The 10,803-nt window shown below is 50.6% G+C and overlaps 1 protein-coding gene across 1 annotated transcript; it reads left to right on the top strand.

The window, feature by feature from the left end:
- Window positions 1-5,111: 5,111 nt before the first annotated feature.
- LOC149357923 (uncharacterized) lies at window positions 5,112-8,300 on the top strand. The gene is made up of 2 exons (XM_089576684.1): window positions 5,112-5,168; window positions 7,547-8,300. Exon 2 carries the CDS (start codon window positions 7,587-7,589, stop codon window positions 8,298-8,300), a length of 714 nt encoding a protein of 237 aa, XP_089432810.1. The 5' UTR covers window positions 5,112-5,168; window positions 7,547-7,586.
- Window positions 8,301-10,803: the final 2,503 nt, after the last annotated feature.

Here is a 10,803-nt window from a genome sequence, read left to right on the forward strand (position 1 = left end):
TGGTGGTATGAGGTGGGTCAAAGCGAGACAGAGTTGATATTTTAAGTATCACTACATTGGACATACGTGGTAACAGTTCCTCTTTGCACAGCACGACAGTGTTTGTAGAGGACTGGCAGATAACAGGAAGGTGTGGCGGCCTGAAATGAAGTTCCGCTTGAGCAGCATAAAACCAGTCCTCTCCCAGGATAAGGGGAAGGGCATTTCTCTGAAGGACTGCGGTTTCCACAATTGCAGAGAGTGGGCCTACGCTGATTCGCAAGAAGACAGATCCCTGGGGCATGACGGAGCCTCCTCCTACGACGAGAAGGGGTGGCTTTGTCCACGGCTCTATGCTGAGGTTTTCAGCTAAGCTGGCAGCGAGGATAGTGACGTTCGAGCCACTGTCTGGGAAGGCACTGATCTCTCCAAGGCCCTTGACGTGAGCAGTGATAACCGCACAGCTGAGCATGGATCCAAGCAAAGGGTCCTCAGTGCGGCCAACACATGCTGTTGGCACTTTAGGGATTGTTTGCGTCTTGTCTCGGGAGGGCTGTCCTTTCTCGGTGCAGTTGCTAGCCAGATGGCCCTTTTTCTTGCAGTATAACATACTGCTTCGCTTAGGTATTGCCCTCGTCTGTAGGCAGGTGCACCATACTTGGAAGAGATTGCCTCGTACCGATGTTCTTGGTCAGCAGCTGGTAGGTTGGATATTCTCGGGGGCGGCAGCCTTGGACGGTTTGGTTGCTGGTAGGTGCTATTTATAGGTCGGGAAGGCGGGCAGATGTCTGCAGTGGTCTCGGTCGTGGCTGTAGCACTGGAGGTGATAGGACGCGGCTGTCGGCTTGAAAATGGCGCGGATGGCTTTGTCAGTCTAGTCATGCGAGAGTGGTCCATGGCACGATCAACTTCTGAAGCGATGCCGACGAAATCCTGGACAGTCTTCGGGCGTTGAACGACGATCGCTGTAGCCACTTGCTCATCACGGATGCCCTGAATTAAATACTCGATGCGCTCTTTGTCAGTCAATGAAAGCGGGCACCTTCCAATTATCTTGAGCTTGGCGAGAGTATAGGTAACCAGGCTCTCACCGCGGGTTTGCTCACGCGCACCGACAAGTTCCTGCCACTGTATAAGCGACAGTCGCTCGCCGAACTGCGCTATAAGCGCTTCCTTCCACTCTGACCAAGTTTTTAGCTGGTGGCCAGTGGTTTCCTTCCAGTCAGCGGCTGGGCCACGAAGTTTTGAGAGGGCGATGGCTACCAGGGTAGAGGGTTCCCAAGAGGCAAGCTGTTGGGTGCGCTCGAGGTCGTCTATCCATCGAGTTACGGATAACCCTCCGTCGCCACTGAACGTCGGAAGCGTTGATGATAAGTCCGGCAAAGTTGTAACGTGCACTGCTCTCGTAGAGGCTTGTGACAGTGTCAAAGCTAGTTGATTTTGAAGGTAGGCGGTCAAAATTTGCATATTCTGTACGGGGTCGGCGCTGAACACTGGCATAGGTTGGAAAAACTGGTCACCTTGAGTTGGAGCGGGTTGTGTCTCGGTGACTGATACAGTTGTTTCCGGTGGCGAGACTCGTTTTGCGGCAGTGTCAGCAAGGATGCGACAAATAATTTCGTCCTTGGAACCAGTATTGTCCAAATTGCGTTGGGATAGTTCATCTCGCAAGAAGTCCACTGTAAAACCAGCGAGGTCCGAGGCGGTGGCTTCCTCCCAGTTTATGAGAGGCATGGCGGCGGCGGCCGCGGCGGTGAGACGGGCGGCGGGCTCGACACACGTTGACTCTGGCTTTCGGTGAAGTGGCTTGCGGCTTCGAATGGGTGGGCTACACCGATGTTCGGGACGTCGACTGCGCCATATGTGAGCACGGATGCATTTATTCTATTGTTGAACAACAGTCACAAACAAAGGGCTTGAAATACAGACGGCGGCCTCTCAGCTCGCGGCCGAAGGCTCTCTTCCCGCCTCGTCACTCCGAGAGGGAACGCGCGGAGCCAGTCAGGGTTGCCAGTCCACTTATGAGTTTGGCTGTTCCAGGCGGCGAGTGACTTGCATCTCACAACTAAGAGCAAAGCGAGCGCAGCTGCTTCCTTTAAAATATCGCCCTCCGCCCATGTCATGGCCCCCGCCGCTCACACAAGCGCAATCGCGAAAAACGAAAATGACAGTTACACTAACACCAGTGACGATCACTGGAGCGTTGCAAGAACACGCCTAATAGCAACGAGGTTTCACTGCCGATGGAAACGGGAGCGGGAATGGCACACGCACACTGCACGCACAGGACGCGAAACGTCCGCACAATACGCCGACGACCTCTCTAGCGCACGGCGTATTGAATCACTGGTGAACGAACAGCACGAGTGCTCCTCAGTGAGCAGCGGTGGTCGCCCGACGGCTCCGAGCAGTGACGCAGTAGACGAAATGCCCGTCCGATCGTGGTCGCCGAGCACGTTGAAATCAATGCACGCAACAACGAGAGTTTTGCAGCGAATTCCACCTGAGATATGAGTGAACGGCGCCAACGTCAGCTTGTGAGCCCGATCAAAAACAAACTCGAGCAGTTGAGAAAAGTACGCCTACGCCGCACGGCAAATGCTACGCCGCGGCCGTCTGCTACCGCCCGGTTTGCAAGCAGCAACTACAACGCCGTTGCTAAGCTGCCCAGGACAAGATGGCCTCCCGATCGTGGAAAAAAACCACGTGATTTTCTCCACACTTTTCTCCCAGGGTGTTGTGTGGAAACGGCCTCTCCTCTTTTTTTCCTTCCTCCATGTATGGGCTCAATGCGCCATCATAGAGTTTCTTACTGTTACCTAGAGGGAAAGCTGGCAGCCCGTCTAGGGGAGTTTGCATGGAGATCCCTCGAGACCACTTCAGCCACCATGGGCGCTCAAAGCATAATGGGGCGGTGAGCTACCGACAGCAGAACTGCAACTTTTGGCCAAAAAATAATGCAAAAATAAACGCTATTCGATAATCAAGAATGTCCTAACGTTCAATATCCTGTCTGTAAATTGCAACAAACGAGCAGAAAAGCGTTTAAGTGCAAAGTTCGCCCAAAATTAGGGATGGCTAGCTCTTCTATTGGCCAAGTAATGAAGACTACAAAAACTAATATTTCGTAATTAACAGGCGCACGTTTAAAAGTAAATGTGCTTTCAAAAAAAATTTTGTTGCTTAAACACTATAAGAGGTTTTTATGGCATTTCAGAAAAGTGAAACCTTTTATTGGCGTCGTGTGTCGTCGCGTTTTCACTACTACGAGTTTTGCACACTGCGTTCGCGCGAAAGTCGTCTGCGCACACACGAACAGCGTTTTCGGAATGACACATCTCAGTAGTGCCCCTCCATGTCCCCGAAAAATTACGACTGTGCCGCAACAAGTAGCTCATTGCCCCATGATGCTTTGAGCGTCCATGGTGGCTAAAGTCACTGGAACTCTGAAAGTACCGCAGCTGTTTTCTCTTTGCCGCCGCGCCGCCTATTGGTCAGTTGCGACCACGTGGTTAGGCGTCTCCATAGATGGCCCACTCGCTCTAGGCGCCGACGGGGCGCAGTGCTTCCGAGGTGGTTGGACGGCGTGTTTTACGAAATAGCACGTTCAGTATCGCGTCTGTGTGCGTGTTTGTCTGTCTGTGTGCGCGCGCATGTCTGTGCCTCTATTTGAGCGTATATCTGCGTGTGTGTCTCTGTGTGCGCGTGTGTGTGTGTGCGCGCGCCTGTCTCTGGTGCGCGCGCGTGTCTGTGTATGCGTGTCTCTGTCAGTGTGTGTGTCTGCGTGCGTATCTATTGTGTGCGCGTGTCCTTGTGCACCGCGTGTGTCTGTGCGTGAGTGTGCGTGTCTCTGTGCGCCGTGTGTCTGTGTTTGTGTGAGTGTGACAGCTATAAATGTCTTTGGAGACGTTGCTTTACGAGATTTTTTTTCCCTACTGGTCATCGATATTGGCTAATGAGGCTTAAATAAAAAATAATAAATTGCGGAGTTTAAGGTCCAGAAGTGACACGTTAGCTATGAGGGGTGCCGAAGTGAATCGCAGTGGGGGAATTTATGCCACTTGGAGTTATTTAACGCGTACTTACATCGCACTGCGCACGGGAGTTTTTGTATTTCGCGTCTATCGATATACAGCCACAGCACGTCCGCATGCTATCTGGCTATCTGGCCGCACAGTTAGAGCATACTGAAAATTTTGCGCAGAAAAAACGAGGACAAAGCAAAGACAAGCTTGCTTTGTGCTCGTTTTTTCTGCGCAAATTTTTCAGTATGCATATCGACCAACTTGCCCAACTTTCTGCAGAGTTAGAGCCTTGGCCCCCTCGTCGACCTTGGGGTCATCCAACTACCTCCCACAAGCCTCCGACCGGCGACTGACCACACGGAAAGAAGAACAGGCGGCAGGAAACAGTAAACGTAAAGGGAACGTGTCATATGCATCAGACTTCCAAGTGAACTGATTTACTAATCGTTTTGCTATATCCCGCTGGTATGTACGCAGCCTGCCGGTTTTAAAGTTTTCCGGGTCCCGAAAACATGCATTTGCGAGCCTCTCACGGAAGCGATAGGACAAGCCTGCTTCTTGCGTTGTTAGCGCACACCCGTGGGCTAAAGAATACGAGAGGCTGCGCAGCTGTCGTGCGACGCTTTCAAGGTTTTCGTAAACCCTCACCTCATCTAAGCTCTCAATTATGAATACTTTCATTGATTTATTTTTGCGCAAAACCAATGAACAAGGCGGCCTCAAGGGAGACTTTCTTCGCCTAGCAGACGACGCGCTCGCCGCGCTGGACCACCTCTGGCAACTACACCCCAATGTTGCCCGCGCGCCGCCCGCTGGTTGCGGTACTTTCAGAGTTGCAGTGACTGAAATGCAGCGCCGCCAGCTTTCCCTCTAGGTAATAGTATGGAACTCTATGCCCGCGGGTTGCTTGCGGGCTGCCCGAGCGCTTCTTATCACTACATTCTTTGCATGCTTGACTACAATACATTTTTGGAGTAATATTTTAATTTTAAATGCTAAAATACAACTTAAAAATGAATAAGGCAAAAATTATTGCTACAATTCTTGTTTAACCGTCTTTTTAGCTCACCGTAGAGGCATTTGTGGCGCTTCAATCGAGCTGCTCTTCAAACGCAGACGCAACGGTCCGCACCGGGGGCAAACGACACATTTGAAAAACCAAAGGTAACTTTCTTTTGTATAATTGTATCGTTCGATTGATTCCTGCATCACAGAACAGAATCTTGCTGCGAACTTTTCGCTGCCTCAATTCGTGCCGGCGCTACAAGTGTATACAGCCTGCCCAATTTTTAGCTGGCGTTCGTAACGGCCACGCGTTCCGTGCTCCTGGAGCCTAGGAGGGCGCAAACTTGCGAAAATATCAAATCTAAGCCCTGGCTCCCCAAGCCCGCGCTTAATATTGAGCTTCCTGTAAGTTTGCTTCGTCGAAAAGCGCAAGAGTGCAGAAAAAGCGGCTGTCGAGCGACCTAGCTAAATATTTGGCCGGCTGTACGTCTGCGAAGTCTTTTGTCTCACGTTTTGAAAACGCCTTATTTATTCATGCACGCTATGAAAAATAAATTGCGCTGCTGTAGGTATACCACGACGATGGTCGCATTTTTTTTTATTTAATTTGTTTCTCCGGCAAAATTTTCTGTTCTTGCAGAATTTGCTTGTCCACATGGTAGACCTACACGGCATCGGCGCTGTAATTTGCGAGGCACAATGGCTTGGTGGTAGCGTTGGATGGCGTGGGGTCGCGTTTATGCGCGAAACATAGGTTAAAATACGCGTGTTCTGGGTGTACTGAGGGGGACGGTGGAGACGAAAGCCGAACCTGTAGAGAAGCGAAGGAATCCTCTCTGCTCGTGTTTGTGGTTGCGCGCAGTCACGTACGCCGCACGAATGTGCCTTGAAAGTGACAATATGGCGATGTTGAGCAGGAATGGTGAGAGGTCAACTGTGCGCGCTGGGCTCGGCTCAAGCCGGGCTCCGCGAACGCGCGCGCGAAGCCTGCAAGGACGACGCATTTAAAAGAAGATTGGGATGCGAGCGATAAATTTTTGGTGGGAAAACGGAAAACCACAATGGCCCCATGCGCCGCTGTGCATACGCAGTGGCCGGTGCGCGCCCCTGCGCAGCAGGCGTATACGTTGATCGGGTATATATCTGCACTAATACATCTCCGCTTTGCCACAGAGAGAGAGACTATTTGATGAAGAACTAGGCTATGCTAAAACTGTCTAATGGTTCGTTCACACCGGGCATTCGGGTTTACCTGTACTGTGACTTTTAGAGGGGAAAATGTTGCTCGGAGTGAAACAAAAAATCAAAAGATAGGGGAAAGCTTCGAGCCTCTCCAGATATCTTGTTTGGCGGCCGTGGGGCCTTCGCGCGAGTGTCGGAGTCATGACGTCGTGTCCGTCAAGCGCAGTACAGCGCTGCGCGGGCTCGATAACCCATGAGTTGCGCGTGGTTCATTGAGAGTCAGATGGCTTAACGGCGCGGTACACGGTAGCGCACCGATATGTCGGATTCGTGTCGCTGCATGGCGGCTGTTGCCTTCGCGTTTCGGCTGCTTCGCCTTCCGTGGCGCGCGGCTTGCCGCCCGTTGACGTGGTTTCTCGGGAGCGTCCGCTGCCCGGCCGATGTGGGTGATAGTCTCGTTTGCGAACGGGTTAAAGCTGGAACTCAAAGCAGCGACGCCGGGCCGGACGGCGTCTCGTCTGGCGGCGAAGCCAATGGCTAATCACTGACGTCTGGGGCTGGGCGGAGGGGACCAAGTCGCCGTGCATTGGCAGCCGCTTGGGAAGGCGCCTTATGTCAGCGTGCGCGTTGTGCGTCGCCGTTGTGGTGGAGTTTGTTCTTCGATGCTTTGCACCGTGCTACCGCGCGCATTGATAAGTGTATTAAGGCGAAAGCCTTTAATGCCTCATACTTTCGTGACCAAGTTGTATCAGCAAGTGTGTCCGCGTTTCGGCGTCACTTAAGAAAAAAAACTGTCTCAAGGTTGGGAGGAACCAGGGCCTTTGGCATTTGAAGTGGAGATGCTAAAACTCCGCCACGAAAGCTCAGGGTTTGAGCATGAATAAAGGCGCATGTAGTGAATGCATGGGTTTCATAAATAAAATAAAATAAATAAAAAAAAAATAAGAAAAGAACAAAAATGAAAAACAATAAAAAACTGTGTGAAAAATGTAAAAAAACAGCGCGCCCAGAAAGGCTTTCGCCTTGCAGCACTTTAGAGAGCTAAAGTGCCCTCTGAATATTTAGTTCCTCGCCCATAGGTGGGACACTCACGTGCAGTGTTATTGCGCTGTCCCTGTAGCGGTCGCTTGTGAATATGGGAGTGCCTTCCAGCGCCCAGGATTAGGCGGCTACCGTTGATGTCTCGTGCCGAGCGCGTCATTTTCGCGGATAAAAGTAACAAAACGTTGGACAAGAGAGATACGTTCCTTGAAGAACGTGTGATTATCGGTTCTTTAGAGAGATAATGAAGGCAGAGCAGGGGTCCTTCGGATATCGCCTTGCCCATCACGTTCGCCTTTGCTCCGCTCTTTCAGGTGCTGGCGCTTTCAAGCCGCTGTGTTGGACGCACAAGCCATGTCCGGGGGCCGCCGGTTTTACGATTTCTCTACTCTGCCGGACGAAGTCTGGCTTAGAATTCTCGTGCACCTGGACACCTGCTCGCTCTTGGCAATTGAAGACACAAGCAAGCGCTTCGAGAGCCTTGTGTATGATGCCGGTGTTCTAAGGGAAGTCCGCTGCAGCCCCAACGTGAGCCATGAAGCCATGGCAAATTTCTTCACACCCAGGCGAGCGCAGTTCGTCAGGAAGCTGAACCTCGACAACTGCATCATGACTGACCCGGCCAACGTTATCCGCTGCGCTCGCCTGTGTCCGAATTTGACCTCATTCAGCTGCTTGAGCTGCAGAGTGTATCCCGCGGACATCGTCTCCCTGCTCATCGCGCCGGAGAGTTCGTTGGAGAGCCTGACGTGGTCTCTGTTCCCGGATGGAGTGTACCCCGGTGCGTACGCCAACGTTTGGAAGCTGCTGGAAAACAACCCAGAATCTCGCGCCCTGCGCCTCCGCTTCATGACCGTCGAAACTGGGAAGCAGGAGGCCACCGCAGAAATACTGGGAGCCATAGTTGAGCGCTGCAGCGCCCTGGAGAACGTGGAACTGCACCCCTTTGACAGCGACGACTACGTGTCTATCGCGTGCTTCGGGGGCATTGCCGATGCCCACCACGATCAGGATTCGCCATGTCTGCTGCAGCTCTTGATCAGTTCGTTGCTCGCATGCTTCCCGTAGACAGGGCCAGCGGAAGTTGTGCAAAAGACGTCTTCACGCCCGCTTCTAGGGGGCGTGAAGCCGGCTTTTGCTCCCCGGCGTTTTTGAAGTAAAGTTGGCAGCCGCCACAATTTTCCCGACGCCTTCATGTGTCCCTGATATGACAGCATTGCCAGACTGCGGTCCACCGCCACAATGTTGGCTTGGACGCATTGTTCTCTGCTTGCATTCGTTCCGAGATTCGCGCAATTGCTGGCACCTTTATCAAGGCGTATTAGTGTCAGTGTTACGAGTCCGCCCTTACAATGTTCGTTTTTGGAAAGAAGGCTTTAATGGAGAACTCAAATGAGGGGGAGCAAACACAGCTGTTTCTCTCCACAGGTAACAGCTGCACAAACGCAATATTAAGGCGAAAGCCTTTAATTCCTCATACTGTCGTTAGCAGCCATGTCGGCAAATGTGTCCGCGTTTCGGCGACACTACTAAAAAAAAACGGTCGAGGCTGAGAATCGAACCAGGGCCTTTGGCATTTGAATTAACTACTTATTTGGCATTTGAACTAGTCATTAACCACTCATGACTAGTTAGTCATGATTGGTTAATGACTAACTAGTCATGACTGGTTAGTCATTAATCACTCATGACTCGTTAGTCATTAACCATTCATGCCTAGTTATGACTGGTTAATGACTTGTTTCTCATGGCTGGTTAGCCATTACTAGCTACTCATTAACCAATCATGACTAGTTAGTCATCAACTAATTAGTCATGCCTAGCTAGTCATTCGACTCGACAATAGACCACATTCACACTATCAATCAGGTGATAGAGAAATGCGCAAAATATAACCAACCCCTGTATATAGCCTTCATTGATTACGTTACGAGAAAGCATTTGACTCAGTGGAAACCTCAGCTGTCATGCAGGCAATGCGGAATCAGGGTGTAGAAGAGTGTTATGTGAAAATATTGGAAGATATTTATAACGATTGCACAGCTACTATAGTTCTCCATAAAGTCAGCAATAAAATTCCAATACGGAAAGGTGTCAGGCAGGGAGACACGATCTCGCCAATGCTCTTCACTGCCTGCTTACAGGAGGTATTCCGGGGGCTGGAATGGGAACAGTTGGGGATAAGAGTTAATGGAGAATACCTGAGTAATTTGCGATTCGCTGATGACATTGCCTTGTTAAGTCACTCAGTACAAGAACTGCAAAGCATGATCAATGAGTTAAACAGGCACAGCAGAACGGTGGGGCTAAGAATTAACATGCAGAAAACCAAAGTAATGTTCAACAGCCTAGCAAGGGAACAGCAGTTCGCAATTTGTAGCGAGGTGCTGGAAGTAGTAAGAGAATATGTCTACTTAGGGCAGGTAGTGACTGCAGATCCGGATCATGAGAGGGAAATAACTAGAAGAATAAGAATGGGGTGGAGCGCATATGGCAGGTTCTCTCAGATCATGAATGGTAGCTTACCAATATCCCTGAAGAGAAAAGTATACAACAGCTGTATCCTACTGGTGCTCACCTATGGGGCAGAAACGTGGAGGCTAACAAAGAGGGTTCAGCTTATGTTAACAACAACGTAGCGAGCTATGGAAAGGAAAATGATAGGTGTAACGCTGAGAGATCGGAAGAGGGCGGAGTGGGTGAGGGAACAAACGCGGGTTAATGACATCTCAGTTGAAATCAATAGGAAGAAATTGGCTTGGGCAGGGCATGTAATGCGAAGGTAGGATAACCGCTGGTCCTTAAGGGTAACGGAGTGGATTCCAAGAGAAGGCAAACGTAGCAGGGGACGGCAGAAAGTTAGGTGGGCGGATGAGATTAAGAAGTTTGCGGAGATACAGTGACGGCAACTGACAAAGGACAGGGTTAATTGGAGAGACATGGGAGAGGTATTTGCCCTGCAGTGGGTGTAACTAGTCATGACTAGTTAGTAATTAACCAATCATGACTAGTAAGTCATGGGTCATGACAATACCCAATTAGTCATGGCTAGCCAAACCAAGTAGACCCATAGCCGCCTCGTGTGTGCCAACGGCCGTGCGGCCAAAATTGCTTGGAAAGCCTTTCGCCTCGCGCACTTCAGATCGTCAAAGTTGCCCCTGAATTTTTTACTGCACCAAAGAAAAAACGTTTAACATCGTCGCAGTTCCCAGAATACGCATGTTTAAAATCTGCCTAAATGCACCTTTAAGCATGGTAGAGAGAGGCTAGCTGGGCAGGTGGTTCTTGACAATCGCCAAGTGAATGAGGGGAAAATCCTCGGGGTGCTTGCCAACGTTTCGAGAAAAGGATATCGTCATACCAAGCAGTAATATTAAAATTAGGGGCACGCTTAAGCTCCGCCTTATGGGTATGACGCGGCAGCGTTTATGGTTTTGCACTTTCTTAATTAGTAGATTTCTCTAATTACACATTAGCATACTAGACGTGACAGCCCACTTATAATGACCATCAGGTTCGTGATGAGTCCGCTCGACTGTAGTCTTCACGCACATCTTTCATCTTTGCGGTG

The sequence above is a fragment of the Amblyomma mixtum genome, chromosome 3, assembly GCF_055824585.1.
Source record: "Amblyomma mixtum isolate Tamu chromosome 3, ASM5582458v1, whole genome shotgun sequence".
Lineage (NCBI taxonomy): Eukaryota > Metazoa > Arthropoda > Arachnida > Ixodida > Ixodidae > Amblyomma > Amblyomma mixtum.